The sequence below is a fragment of the Pogoniulus pusillus genome, chromosome 26 (genome assembly GCF_015220805.1).
Source record: "Pogoniulus pusillus isolate bPogPus1 chromosome 26, bPogPus1.pri, whole genome shotgun sequence".
Classification (NCBI taxonomy): Eukaryota; Metazoa; Chordata; class Aves; order Piciformes; family Lybiidae; genus Pogoniulus; species Pogoniulus pusillus.
The window spans coordinates 11,420,196-11,435,136 of NC_087289.1; the positions used below are offsets into that span (position 1 = coordinate 11,420,196).

At 49.0% G+C, this 14,941-nt stretch overlaps 1 protein-coding gene across 3 annotated transcripts in view; it reads left to right on the plus strand.

Annotated features, from left to right (window-relative positions):
• TNIK (TRAF2 and NCK interacting kinase) overlaps window positions 1–14,941 on the plus strand; it is a 200,852-nt gene that overhangs the window by 164,014 nt on the left and 21,897 nt on the right. For all 3 annotated transcript variants that reach the window (XM_064164894.1, XM_064164895.1, XM_064164896.1), the window contains 3 exons: window positions 1,066–1,229; window positions 3,300–3,397; window positions 13,153–13,337. In XM_064164894.1, the coding sequence (XP_064020964.1) occupies window positions 1,066–1,229; window positions 3,300–3,397; window positions 13,153–13,337 (447 nt within the window). The remainder of the gene's footprint in view (window positions 1–1,065; window positions 1,230–3,299; window positions 3,398–13,152; window positions 13,338–14,941) is intronic.

The window sequence follows — 14,941 nt, forward strand, 5'->3', positions numbered from 1 at the left end:
TCCCTTAATCCTTGTAGCCCTCCACTGAACTCTCTCAAGCAGATCCTTGTCCCTCTTAAACTGGGGAGCCCAAAACTGAATGCAGTACTCAAGATGGGGTCTTGCCAGGGCAGAGCATAAAAGCTGTGCTAGGCAGTGCCCAAATGATTCTGCCAAAGACCCCCTTTGGGCAGTGAGCCTGTGTACAGTTTGCACCATTGTGCTCATTGTCCAAGGAGCACTCCGCAGCCCTTGCACTTGGTGTGCGCAGCCTCTGCCTGCAGTCACGTGGCGCCATGTGGCACTGCTGCTGCAGCATTTTTATGCACCTGTAGCCCTAATTGGACTTGATGGAGAAAGCTTTCTGTATGTTTTGAGCAGGACTTGGAATAATAAGATCACTAAACAGAAATGTTGTGTAAACCCAAATTGCCTAACTCTGCGTGAACTTTTCATCCGATGGCATCGCTCTACCAAGTAAGGATTAATTTCCTGAAGGCATCTGATAGCCAGAGAGATCATAATCACTCTGTGTGTATCAAGGACACTTGTTATTCCAAGATGTATGTTCACAGGGGTGAGAAAAATCAAGGGAGAGGAGTGCATATCTAATGCACATTTGAAGTGAAGCCATGAAAATTGACAAGTGTGAAGAAGCGGTAAAAGTCCTTGCCACAACCTCGAGATCCTTTCTCCACTGAAGCACTTCTTCATCTAACAGCTGTTTGCACGGTCCTGGTTTTATGATGAATATTGGTGGTTAGCTGGAGAACTCCAGCCCTGCACATCAACAGTCTGAAAGAGAGTCTGGAGCAGAGAGATTTTATTTTTTTTGCTGGATTTGGCAAAATGAGAGTAGAATCTTCTCTAGCCTGTTTTCCATCGTGGTTGTGGTGCACCTAAAGATGTTCAGTGCCTTAATCAAGTCCCTCAGTGGGCCTTGCAGAAGAGAAGACCTCCTCAATGTCTTTTCTGGCAGGGAAGATGTCTCCTCGCCTTTGTCCCTGTCACTTCGGGAAGGATCTGAAGCCCTGGAGGCAGTTGTGACACTGGCTGATGATGTCCCTCTGTTTTGTGCTCCTGCAGCAACCCAGACCTGAGGAGGACGGAGACGATTGTGGAGAGCCCACTGCAGAGGACCAGCAGCGGCAGCTCCTCCAGCTCCAGCACTCCCAGCTCCCAGCCCAGCTCCCAGGGCGGGTCGCAGCCTGGCTCCCAGGCTGGCTCCAGTGAGCGCAACAGAGTCAGAGGTGAGCTGCTTGAAAACATCGCTCTGCACTGAGTGTGCTTTCTGAGGCTTCTTTGGTAAGTGGGAAGGGCAAAAGGTCTGTGGTCTTGTGGATGCTTTTTAAGACAGGAGAGAAAAACAAAAAGATTCCTCATTTCTGATGTGCTTCTGTGCCCAGCTCCTTGCCACCATTCCCTTTGGCCTGGGTGCTGAGGGTGGATGCCCAGGGCAGCCTGTGCAAAGTAGCTTGTGCAGAAGGGGGTGGGGGGGGTTATGCTATAGGGTAAACAAATTCCAGTGTGCTTCCCATCTTCACTGACCCAGGCTCATTTCTTTGTGATGCTTTCTTTGGGAGTGTTTCACTTCTGCTGGGCTTTTTTTTGGTTGATTGTTTGGGGTTTTTTTGAGCTTCATCTTTGTGCAAAGCCTGAGACGGGAGCAGAGAAATGAATTAGCCCCTAAGAAGCTCCCCCTAAAATGCTTTTGCCAGGCAGTTGTGCTGACACAGGGTTTATGTTTCTAGCCAAATAGTTGCCTCTCATATCAGAGCCAGTCTTCAAGAGACTCCATTCCCCTGTTTAATCGCAGCAGGAGATGCTGAAGCATACACAAGCCATACATCTGCATTTCTGGCACAGCCCTGCAGTGTAAATCCCCAGGGCTGAAGGCATTAAAACAAACGCTGCCTCCATGCTTTGAATGTTTTATGACCTGGCCATAAGATGATGGGTCTCTCAGTGAAGTCATCACTCCTCCGAGTAGTCAATTAAAGGAGTTTATCACCAATTGTCCTTCTTGGTTTGGTTTTGTTTTTCCTAATGAGGAATCCTGTGACAGATAATGTCCTAGCAATGTCAGATGCTGCAGAGCTTTTAATTTATCACATGCCCTGCTCTCTTGCAAAGAGAATTTGTTCCTTCAGTAGAAAAAAGGAAGGTGATGGTGTGAGAGGGCTGTCAGTGGAGGCTGGGCTGGATTGTGGAGTCGAATCCAGTTGGCAGCTGGAAGAGTTCCCCAGGGCTCTGTATTGGTGTCTGTCTTCTTTAATATCTTCATCAATGATCCAAACGAGGGCACCCTCAGGAAGTTAGCAGGTGACACCAAGCTAAGCAGGTAGGGAGGCTCATAAGAAGGAGCTGGATTGATGGACCAGAGCCATCAGGGCCAGGTGCTGGGTCCTGCACTTGAATCACTACCACCCCATGCAACACTTACAGGCCTGGGGAAGAGTGGCTGGAAAGATGCCCAGCAGAAAAGGACCTGGTGGTGTTGGTCACCCTCTGGCTGAACATAAGCCAGCATCATGCTCAGGTGGCCAAGAAAACCAGTAACTTCCAGGCTTGTATTAGAAATACTGTGGCCACTAGGAGTAGGGCAGGGATTACCCCCCATGCACTTGGCACTAGTGAGGCCTCACCTCAAATACTGGGCTCAGTTTAGGGTCACTCACTAAAAGAAGGACTTTGAAGTGCTGGAGCATGTCCAGAAAAAGGTAACAAAGCTGGTCAAGGGTCTGGAGAAAAGCCTTGTGAGGAGCACTTGAAGGAATTTGAGTTAACTTGGGGCCTAGGAAGGTCTGACTCTCTCTCTGAAAGGAGACTGTAGCAAAGTCAGGATTGATCTCTTCCCATAAATAACAGGTGATAGGACAACAGGAAGCAGCCTCAAGTTGTTTCAAGGGAGGTTTGCATTGGACATGAGGAAAAATGTCTTCCCTGAAGGGGTTGTCAAGCTCTGGAACAGGTTGCCCAAGGAAATGGACTTCACATTTCTGGAGCTATTTAAAAGCTATGTAAGTGTGGTCTTGAGGAATATTGTTTAGTGGTGCACTTAGCAATGCTGGGTTAAGGGTCAGACTTGGTGATCTCAAAGGTCTCTTCCAACCAAAACAATTCTGATTCTATGGCTTCTGTTGCTGTACTGATGGAGACTTCTTGTAGTGACAGCAGAGAGAAGCTGGAGAGGAGGGCTTTTGGACAACAGAAGCAACATGATGCTGAAGCCCCCATGCTAGCTTGTCCCAGGTCACAAGAAGCAGCTAGAGCTTTCAGCAGCATTTTAATTCCCATCTCTCCTTTTGCCTTTCACCCAGGGAACGCCAAGCCCGAAGGGTCCCCTGTGCTCTCCCATGAGCCTGCCAAGGTAAAGCAGGAAGACAACAGGGATGTGACGCGACCGAGCCGACCTGCTGTGAGTCCTCAATTCTTTCCTGCGGGAATGCCGCTAGCCAGCTTGGCCACGTTGCCCTTCAGTGCCGTAGCACAGCGGCGGGGACCCCGAGAAAGAGGCTAGTACTGCTGCTCCTCCAGCAGAGAGGCTGGAAAGCAGCGGTACAGCTGGAGCCCGTGGGAGATTTGAATGCTGAAGAGAGTGCATGAGATTGTCAGGAGCCCAAGGCTAGGGGAAAGCACTTACGCCTGTGTTTTCACGCGAAGCACAGGTGCTTAAGGGCTTTGCTAGCTTGGGCGCGGTGGTTGCCGATGGCACATTGTTGTGTTCCGTGCTGCATGTCCCCTCGCAGCAGCCCGGCAGAGGGATGCTCTGTGCGGGAAGGCTGGGGACAACCAGCCCCTGACAGCCTTTTCAGCTTAAAACCCCAGTAGTGGTCTCTGTACGCTCCCCTTGTATTACTCTGAGCAAAATCTCATCCGAAGCGTTTCCTCCTGGTTTAATGCTGTTGCTGTTTGTACTTTAAAACTGCGGAGTCGGCCCAGTAACGAAATTAAGTCCCACTGCCTCTCGTTTATGATGTGTATGAATGTTTTGTTGATGATGTTGTTTTTCTCTCTACACTTCCACAGCGTTGAGCTAACAATTCTAATTTTATTTCTAACCTGCTTGCCCTTCCTCTGGCTTTTTCCTGCCCCGATCTGTTTCCTCTGATGCTGATTATTCTTCCTTTACCCACAGAGCTATAAGAAAGCTATAGATGAGGTTAGTGATATCTTTTCTCAGTGGGTCATGCCTATGCGAGGTCGACTAGTTAGCGCTTAATACCGCAGCGGGTTTTCTTGATGCTGGTGTTGAAAAAGGTGGCGATGCAATCTTGGCTCGGCCAGGAGACCCAACGGTGGCGCTCCTGCCCGCGGGGAGGGGATCGGTGCTGCCGGTGTGTCCTGGCTGCCTGAAACCCGCTGGCCACACCACTTGCATGGAGGCCATGGCAAGAAGCACCCCAATGTTCACGCGCTGCCCTTGGTTGGCGTATTCCAAAGACAGAGAGCAAGAGTGGAAGTTTCTTGTGCCAGTGGAGGTGGCTTGGGCAGCCTGCAGCACCCACCGCATTCTGCTCTCAGCCACAGCCCCCCAGCTGCCCACTGAGTTCAGTGGGGCTATCGAGAGCTGTTGGAAATGCATTTTCATCCTAATTGGATTGAAGGTACTTGACAAATAAAGGGGGATGCAGTGGGTAGTTCATTCTCATGGACTAGACCATCAGATGTAGAGCCAGAGTCAGCAGAGCCATCTCAGACGTGATAGAGAATCACAGAATAAGAGGGATTGGAAGGAACCCCTCGAGTCCAAGCCCCTTGCCAGAGCAGGTTCACCTAGAACAGGCTGCACAGCATGGTGTCCAGAGGGACTTTGAATGACTGCAGAGACAAAAACTGTACCACCTCTCTGGGCAGCCTGTTCCAGTGTTCCACCACCCTCAACATAAAGAAGTTCCTCCTCGTGTTCAGGTGGGACTTCCTGTGTTCTAGTTTGTGCCCATTCCCTTTGGTCCTGTCATTGGGCACCAGTGAAAAAAGAAGCCCTGTCCTCCTGATAGCTCCCCTTTTAAGTATTCATACAGAATGCTGGTTTTCATCCAGCTGCTTAAAAAAAACAACCCTAAAGTTTCCAAATTATACCTTTTTCACCACTGATAGTGTTTCAGATGTGTGTGCATCTGGTGATGGTGAATGTTCAAATGTCTGTGGGAAGATCATAGAAAGGTTTAGGGTAGAAGCGACCTCAAAGATCATCCAGTTCCAACCCCCTACCATAGGCAGGGACACCTCCCACTAGAACAGGTCACTCAAGGCCTCATCCAACCTGGCCTTGAACACCTTCAGGGAGGGAGCATCCACAGCCTCCCTGGGCAATCTGTGCCAGTGTCTCACCACCCTCACCATAAAGAACTTCTTCCTAACATCTAGTTTAAATTTCCCCTCTGGCAGTTTAAACCCATTCCTCCTCCTCCTGTCATTACAAGGCCTTGACAATAGTCCCTCTCCAGCCCTCCTGTAGGCCCCCTTCAGATACTGAAAGGCTACTGTAAGGTCTTCTTGAAGCCTTCTCTTCTCCAGGCTGCAGAGCCCCAACTCTTGTAGTCTGTCCTCATAGCAGAGCTGCTGCAGCCCTCTGAGCATCTTCATGGCCCTCCTCTGGATTTGCTCTAACAGTTCCATGACTTTCTTGTGCTGGGGGCTCCAGAACTATACACAGATGGAGGGCTGACAAAAGCAGAGTGAAAAGACCAAGCATTCTTGACTTAGCATCTGACTTGCCTCACAGATGCATCGCTGTGCACACATTTGATGCCCCTTCCCTGGAAACATTCAAAGTCAGGTTGGGTGGAACTCTGAGCAACCTGATCTAGTTAAAGCCATCACAGAATGTTAGGAGCTGGAAGGGACCTCCAAAGCTCATCCAGTCCAACCCCCCTGCCAGAGCAGGATTACTTATACCAGATCATATAGGAATGCATCCAGGCAGGTTTTGAATATCCCCAGAGAGGGAGACTCCACAACCTGCCCTGGGCAGCCTGTTCCAGGGTTCTGTCACCCTCACAGGGAAAAATTTCCTCCTCATGTTTAAATGAAACTTCCTATGCCTCAGCTTCCACCCATTGGCCCGTGTCCTGTCATTGAGCATCACCCAGCAGAGCCTGGCCCCATCATTCTAGCACTCACCCTTTACATTTTTATAAACATTAATGAAGTGACCACTCAGTCACCTCTTCTCTAAACTGAAGAGCCCCAACTCCTCCTTTCTCTCCTCATAACACTCCTGCTTTTTGCAAGGGTGTTAGAGTAGATGATGTTCCAAGGCCCATTCCAACCCAAACCATGATTCTATGAACACTGATGATACTGAGAGCTGTGGGGCTGCAATGGAAAGCACCAGTACCAGCAGCCACTCCTGCAGCCTCTTGTCTCTAAAAAGAGAAGATAGGAAAGAAGGAAGATGTGCTGGTTAGTTAACTTGTTCTCTTGGATGAAACACGAGCAATGCCTTTTCTTTAATGAGGTGCTTTGTTAAGAAAAAAGCACATAAATCAGTGTCTAAGTAGAGGCAGCCTGTGTGCTAATTCAAGTTCAATGAGCTATGTGATTTTGGAAACCAATCTGACTTGATTCCAGCAAATATTAAATCTAAAGAAGTCTTTGTAATTAAAAGTAATTAAAGAGCACTGATAGTGCTAACTTCTGTATTATGCCACCCTCAGTAATAACATTTCATATGTGTGTGGCACTACAGAGCACTTTCTTTCCAGTTGTCAGATTGGTTTTGGTCCAAGAGCAGCTCAGTGAAGCTGTTTAATCCTACAAAGTGGTCGTTATTTAGGGAAAATGATAGCATCAAAGAATTAACCATCCCGAGGCAAAGCTGTAACTAGGAAATATGAATTATCTGATGATATTGTCTGGGCGTATTGCTGCTGTTGTAACCTCCAGGTTAGTCATTAAAAACTACTTAGGGTGATTTCTAAAACAGAGTATCTACTAGAGAGGAGCTGAGAAGGCACATAGTGTGCCTCACAGCCCATTAGAAATGGAAGGTGCAAAGAAGAAGTAATTTATTGGAAAAGGAAGGTGCAAAGGAGAAGTCATTCATTAGAAATGGAAGGTTCAAAGAAGTCACTGGGCCAGCAATGTGCCCTTGTGGCCAAGAGAGCCAATGGCATCCTGAGGTGCATGAAGAAAAGTGTGTCCAGCAGGTCTAGGGAGGTTCTTCTCTCCTACCCTGATGAGACCACCCCAATTTTGGAGTCCTCAGTTCAAGAGAGAGAGAGACCTGCTGGAAAGAGTTCAGCAGAGAGCCATGAGGATGACTGGGGAGATTTAAAGAGAGACTGAGAGCCCTGGGGCTGCTTAGTCTGGAGAAGGCTGAGAGGAGATCAGTATCTATAAATACATGAGGGCTGGGTGTCAAGTGGATGGGGCCAATCTCTTTTCCGTGGTGGATAGCAATAAGACAAGGAGCAGCAGGTACAAACTGGAACCTGAAGAGAAACTTCTTTACAGAGAGGGTGACAGAGCACTTGTCGTAGGGTTTTTTAACGAGAGCCGACAGAGATTAAAGTCTCAAATCAAATGGGAGAGAAAATACAGAATTGTATTTAGAGAGAAAGAAATACAGCCACAGACATTACAAAGCAATTATCATGGCAAACCCCCTTGAAGTTTCCCCCATCCCCCAAAAAACCCTAAATCTACATTCCCCAGTGCTCCAATCCTCCCCCAAAGCCTCTGCCATTCAAGAGGCCTACTGCTTACATGTTCCTGATAAATTGGCTCCTGCCACACAGGGCAGGAGGAGGAGGAAAGGAGCACGAACTGACCTTGTTATGAGTCTATAAAGAGATAGCAGAATTAAGGGATTGAATAACAATCTTCTTGTCCCCAGAACTTTTTTAACCCTGTAGCCTCAATCCTACATTCAATCCCATAATTGCTGCTCATCACACTGCTCATCTAACTCGAAACAGATTCTCTCTATAGTGAGCAGTGCCATCCAAATCCTGCATCGTTCCACTGCTTCTCTTCAGATCCATCTGTCGCTCAGATCCTGGGCACAACTCTTCTCATCCAATGGGACTTCTCAGATGACATCCACTATCTGAAAGAGACTCAGTAACAACTTGTACATACTTTAAACTCAGACTGTTTCAGCCCAAAATCAAAACTTCTTTGCAGAACACACTTGATCTTGCCACCCTCTTGCATTGCTCAACATACATGTCCTGGACTTCCCCCACCAGGAAACAACCACCCCTAGGGCAGGTTCTATCCCCTCTCCTAAAGGCAGAAAACACCCATACAGTTCTCCCAACAAATCCTTTTCACAAACAAAGGAACTCTCTTTCCGTCTGCATTGTGCTCAGCAGCACTCAACATCAAATAATGGGCAGTCCCAGGCCATTCTCACTCAAGCCTTTGCAGTCTGTGCATCCAAGCAACTGCCCACTGCAAAGTCTCAATCACTCATCAAAGATTCTCTTAGAGTCCTTCTCGGCACAATCTGGCTCAGTCTGCAGTCGTCTCCAATGTTGTGTCTCCCACCCTGGGGCAGTCAAATGGGGCAACTAAGTCCAGTTCACTTCCATTCTTCAAGCTGTTGCTCCACTTTGCTTCTCACACATGCAGCAGTGAAGATGCCTTTGTCACAGATGATTTCCATCTCTCTGTCACAGATCTGAGTTCCAGTATCTACAAGAGTCCCATGCTTCCACTTGTCTCTTGTACCAGGCTATCGACAACCCCTGAGGGTTCTGTCCTGCAGTTCTTCCGCTCTAGCTGCACGCTCAGCAGTGAACCCCCACACCTTCAGTCCCTGCCCTTATCTTCCTTCCCCAGTCTGAACAAAATCTTTTCAAATTTTATCTAACCTTCCCCAGCACCTCTCCCTCCACCTTCTCAACAGATAACTGAGAAGGAGGAGGTGCTGGAGGTGGACGAGGAGCAGGTGGCAGAATAGGGAAGAAAACGGGATGAGTGCCATATGAGAACACATCATCCGTCTCGTGGAAGTCTGCTCGCAGCACCTCAGCTGCCATCCAATATGGAGAGCCCACCACAGGCAGCAGCTCCTTGCTGCAAACAGAGATCTTCTCTGCCAAGCCAAAATCACCTACTGCAGCTGTGTAGCCACTGGTCTCACGGCACACTAGGCAGTTCTTAGAAGTGAGGTCGCGGTGGAAGATGACCTTGGAGTGCAGGCAGTGCAGGCCATAGGCTATGTCTAAGGCCAGCTTGACACGCAGGGACCAGGGGAGGAGAAGAGAGCTATCCAGCAGCTGCTCCAGGTTTCCACCACTGATGTACTCCATCAGTGCGTGCAGCTGTCCGTAGTGAACACACGCACCCATGAACCTGAGGATGCTGGGGTGAGACAGATGGTTCATCATCTGCACTTCCCGCAGCATGTTGCCCCGATTGCTCTCCACCTTGTTCGGCTTCAGCACCATGACCTGCCCTGACTGGCAGTGTCGCACCTTGAGCACATCTGAGAAGAAGCCGGAACCAGTCTCTTCGCAGTAGAAGTCGTCCATGCCGCCCAGGCTGGAGACGGTGCTGCGCAGCATCCGGTGTGAGGAGGGCCCCGGCTGCCCGTCGAGGGGCCTGCCTTATCCTCTTCGCCCTGCCAGGGACTCCCCAGCAGCATTTCCTGCTCCATGTCGTTCTGGCCGACCACCCTCAGTGCCACTCACAACCCCGGCCCCGCGCAATCTCCTCTGCCGCCGCCGCCTTCCCCTCGTCCCGGTCCATGGAGCGATGCTGGCAGCGGCGGCAGGACAGACGAGACTGCCCCCCGACAGCCACCTGCCACCCCCTGACACACTGCATCTCAGCGCCTTTGTAACACCCAGGCCTGCCATCAAAAAGCAATGTGATTTCTCAGCCCCTGCTGCCACCTTCAAGTGCTACTCACTGCCTCCCATCCTAAAGCTGCCCCACCAGGAGAAACAGGCATTAGATGTAGGGTCCCCTCATCCTACTGGTGACCCCCAGTCCCCTACCCTCCTTCCTTCTGAAGCCTTGGGAGAGTCTGCCTTGAGCTCTGGGGAAGAGGAGTGGCTGGCATGTAGCTCTGACTGTCCCAAGCTGCCACAGTCCTCCACCCCACGCCCTGACAGCATTCTCTCCTGCACAGCATTCTCGGACACCCAGCACAACAGGAACAATGCGGTGCCCAGCACACCCCTGGGAAGCTTGCCTGAGCTCAGCTCTCCATCAGTAACACTGGAGCAAACAGAGCATGCACTTGTGCTGTCTGAGAGCTCCAGCGGTGCACTGGACCAGCATGAGGTGCTGCCCTGTTCTCACTACCATGGGCCAGCCCTCAGGCCATCTAGCAACCAGAACCTCATCTGTGAGGCCAAGAGCTGCCTTTGCCACCACCAGAAAGTCCCAGGGCCAGCAGAGCCCAAGCCAAAGCCCCCAGAGGGAAAATCCTGGTGCTGATAACGCCAAGGCCGCGGGTTCCTTCCCCGTACAGGCCACCAAAATTCTGTCGTAGGTTTTTTTTTAAGGAGAGCTAACAGAGGTTAAAGTCTCAAATCAAATGGGAGAGAAAATACAGGATTGTATTTAGAGAGAGAGGGAGAAATGCAGTGATAGATGTTACAAAGCAATTATCTTGGCAAACCCCCTTGAAGTTTTCCCCCATCCCCAAAAAACCCCTAAATCTACGTTCCCCAGTGCTCCAATCTTCCCCACCCCCCCACCCCCCCCAGCGCCTCTGCCATCCAAGAGGCCTCCTGCTTACATGTTCCCGATAAAGTGGCTCCCGTCACACACTCAGGGCAGGAGGAGGAGGAAAGGAGAGCGAACTGACCTTGTTGTGAGTCTATAAAGAGATAGCAGAATTATGGGATTGAATAACAATCTTCTAGTCCCCAGAGATTTTTTTTTTTAACCCTATAGCCTCAACCTGGGACAGCACTGAAACAGGCTGCCTAGAGAGGTTGTGGAGCCTCCTTCTCTGGAGACTGTGCATACTTGCCTGGATGCATTCCTGTGCAAACTACCCTAGAGGATCCTGCTTTGGCATGGGGCAGTTGGACTTGATGATCTCTCAAGGTCCCTTCCAACCTCTAAGGTTCTGTGATTCTGTGATGTTCACAGTCCATGGCCATGATGGGGAAGCTTCAGTCCTAGTCCTTCACTGCATGAAGTCCAGCTGCAGTTTTAAGAGGCTCTTACACAGTTCTGAAGTCCTGTGGAGAAGGCTCTAATCCGTCTCAAGTGTGAGTGCTCAATAAAGAGTGTATTTGATACTCTAAATGGAGAAAGCATTGTTAAGCTATTGGACTCATCATTGATTCTTATTTAGGAAGAGCAACAATCATATGGAAGCTGCTAGAGAGCTAATTAAAATAATCAGTTGTTGTGACTGCAGAATTGACTGTATTTCAATCCCAAATGTGTTGGCATCAAAAATAAACTCTTGAAATGCCATATTTCTTTCTTCAATCATGATCAAGAGCCTTTCTCTAATGATACAGAGAGCATTTGACGAGGGATATACCCAGCACAGGTACCTGCTGTGAAGCTGGGATCAATCTTTTTGTTAAACACCCAGCATTTTATGGCATGCTGATATTTACAGGTCTGGTGCAAAGCTCTCTGACATCCATGGGAGTCTTTTCTGTTTGTCAGAGGCCAGGCAGGGCAGACCTGGGAGCAGAATGTGGGGCTGTCCACCGATAGGAGCCTGCCGGGAGGTGTGGGTCATCAATAACCAAAGTGCAGATGGCTTGCAAATTAGTCTTGCTGCGTGATTGAGAGAAAACATAGAAACAAAACAAACAAAGGAGAGAAAATGGGCTTGCATCTCAGCCAGAGAGGTTTTCCATCATTTTCTTCACGTGTCGATGGGATAGATTTTAAGAGGTCCCTTTGCAACCGTAATTAATATTGCCGTAGCTGCCCTGCTGGACCGGTAAACTGGAAATGCAGTAAATGAGAGTATGGCCATGAGACAATTGTGGAATTTAGTCTTTTTCAATGAGTTTCTTTCTCCCTAATCCTTTATCTCTGACCGAATGCACTGATGCCTACCTCGGTCACTAATATAGGGAGAAATGGTAAGACTGACAATTGCGATGCTTTGTTCGTCATGTGCATGTCTTGTGCAACGGAGTTCTCTAACCCATTCTAATTCGAGCTCTCATGCTTTTCTGCCCTACTGCTTCCCCCTGCATTGCTATAAAAGCATGTAAGATAACAACAAGTCTCTTTTCTACACGGTGCCTGCCATGTTCCTTGTTTTGAAATAGCAGTGTCTATTTTATATGACTGTCGGGTCTGAGACCTCATCAAAGTCATGGTAAACTGAAAAATTTGTTACTAGGCTTTGGGACTGCTCTTTTCCCCCCCACCCCCTCTCCTTTCAAGGCTTCTTTTCTTTCTTTGGTGTTTTGGGTTTTGGTTTTTTTTTGCCCTTAGCTTGTAGGCTGCCACATTCCACATAAAGTGCTTAATGGATCCCACTGAGGGATATTTTGGTGGTTGTTTTTGGGGTTTTTTTTGTGATTACTGTTATTTTTCTGATCGTGTGGCTGACTCAGAGCTGTGACTCCAAAGTCTGGCTGAGCCAGGCGCTTCTCCTCGTGCTCCTCACCGCCTCTCGGCAGCCACCCGACGGTGGAGACTCGCCGCAGAAGCGGCTCTTGACGCGGGGCTTGCACCGCTCCCTGGGAGATGCTGTCATTGCTTCCTTCCCCAGTGCATTTATTACAGAATAAATACCATTACGGGGCGGGGGGAGTCTCTTTGGGAAGTTTGAGAACCCTGCAGGAGAAATTCTCCGAGCCACTCTTTGCCGTGACGGTGGTTTTCCAGTTTACTATGATGGTGACCGAACTTCACCTTTTCCAACAAGTACAACTTTGTCGTGTATATACATATAAGTGTGTGTATCTATATGCACATACACGTTCCAAACAGAAACAAAAAAGAAGAGGTTGGCTATCGATTTTTTTTTTTTTTCACTTTTGTTGGTTTTTATTTTTGCAGTGAGCGTAAATCAGTTTTGTTTCGTTTAATAAATGCTACATGCTACAAACATCGTCTTACGTCCGTCTCATGTTTGTAACGACTCCGTAAAAAGCTACTTCTCGTTGCTCGTGCCGTTAGCATTGGCTTTTGAAGAGATGTACGTCACCCTTCTCCTGGCTTTCCGTGTAATAGCCACCCCTTTCTCGTTTCCTTGCCCCCCCCCATCCCCTCTAGGATCTGACAGCCTTAGCCAAAGAGTTGAGGGAGCTGCGCATCGAAGAAACCAATCGCCCCCTGAAGAAGGTGACGGACTACTCCTCCTCCAGCGAGGAGTCGGAAAGCAGCGAGGAGGAGGAGGAGGATGGGGAGAATGAGACACACGATGGGACTGTGCCTGTCAGTGACATCCCCCGGCTTATGTAAGAAGTGCATTGTTTCCGGGGGCAAACCGTGAAGCCACGGTGTGTGTGTCTTGTGGTTTAGTTGCGGCAATTAACGAGGCATAGTTATCTTACTTCCAAACAGCCCTGCCCATGAACGATATGGGCTGCCCAGGGAGGTGGTGGAGGCACTGTCCCTTGAGGTCTTCAAGAGAAGACTGGATGAGGCACTCAGTGCCATGGTCTGGTTGACTGGATAGGGCTGGGTGCTAGGTTGGACTGGATGAGCTTGGAGGTCTCTTCCAACCTGGTTGATTCTATGATATACAAACCAATTAAATCTGGCTTCTAATTCAGTTGGGAAAATCTTCACAAGGATGCTTGTGGGCAAGTCATTCATTTAGGAGAATCAGAAAAATTGGACAGGTTTAAGCCACAAAAGGGCTTTGCTCCACGTACAAATAAAAGGCAGCCCTAGGGAATGTCTGTGCTACTCTTGGTGGTGGATAGGAATATCAAGATAGTCCTTGGCTTCTCTGCAGCAGTGATGGAACTACTCGGTGTCTTGATAGCCTTTGAGAGGCATGTAGATCTTCCCAGGCTCTAGCAGGGTGCTGGGAAAGAGGCAGAGGATCTCTGACCTGATCCTGGTTCCTTTTGGCATGGAGGTTAGCAGAGGTGCAGGCAGGATCTCTTGTGGTTGTGCAGAGAGCGCAATGTTGGTGGCGCTTCTCACCACGTCGTGAGGCTCTTAATTCCTTCTCCTGGTAAACTTGAGGCACTGAAGTTTCCAGGTACTTCGAGCCTAAGCTGATCTGAAGCCCAAGGCAGAGCAGAACACATTGTCCAAGCAGAGAGCAGCGAGGCAGAGTGCCCTGTCTGTGCAGAGCAGAACGCAGAGCAGAGCAGCACACACTGAGGCAGAGCAGTGAAGCAGACACAGGTCTGTGAGGTAGAGGCAGCACAACTGCTTGCAGCTTAGCTCAGTTTAGGTTATTTGTTCAAGTGTAATGGCTCTTCTGGCCACAGAGATTCGCCAATCAGAATGGCATTTGCAAAACAGACCATATTAGGTGAAACCAGGGCGTGCTTACCCTTATTTGGGCAAGACACCAACTAGTACCTAAACACCTGTGAGTACCTATTTGTCACTTTGAGAGAGGACATAGTGGCCCAAGCCTTTGTTTTCGTCTCACCCTTGCTTTCCCCATCAGCAGAAGGATGGGGCAAGCCAGGACATCTAATAGGCCTATTTGCCTTTCAGGGCATCTTGGTCTGGGGAAGCAATAGCTGTTAATTTGGGACACGTCCAAAGCATACTGGTGTTTGGTTACTGGAAATGGAATAAAATAAGGGTGGCTGCTCCCTACTTATGATATCCACTCGCAGACAGTCCTAGAATTTAATGTACGTGAGGAAAAATTCCAGTCTCTTTCTTGAGATAGAAGCACTGAAATAAACTCAAGGTTAAACCATGGGTTAGGGCCACACGTTCACCTGGAGGGCAGCAGAGAGCAGCAGGACACAGCTTGTACTGCTGCCCATGCATCCTTCAAATCTCATCCCTTCCCTTGCTGTCTTTTGTCATTGGATGCTCTGAAGCACTGTTCCCTTTTCCAGGATCAAGGTGGGGAATCAAGGGA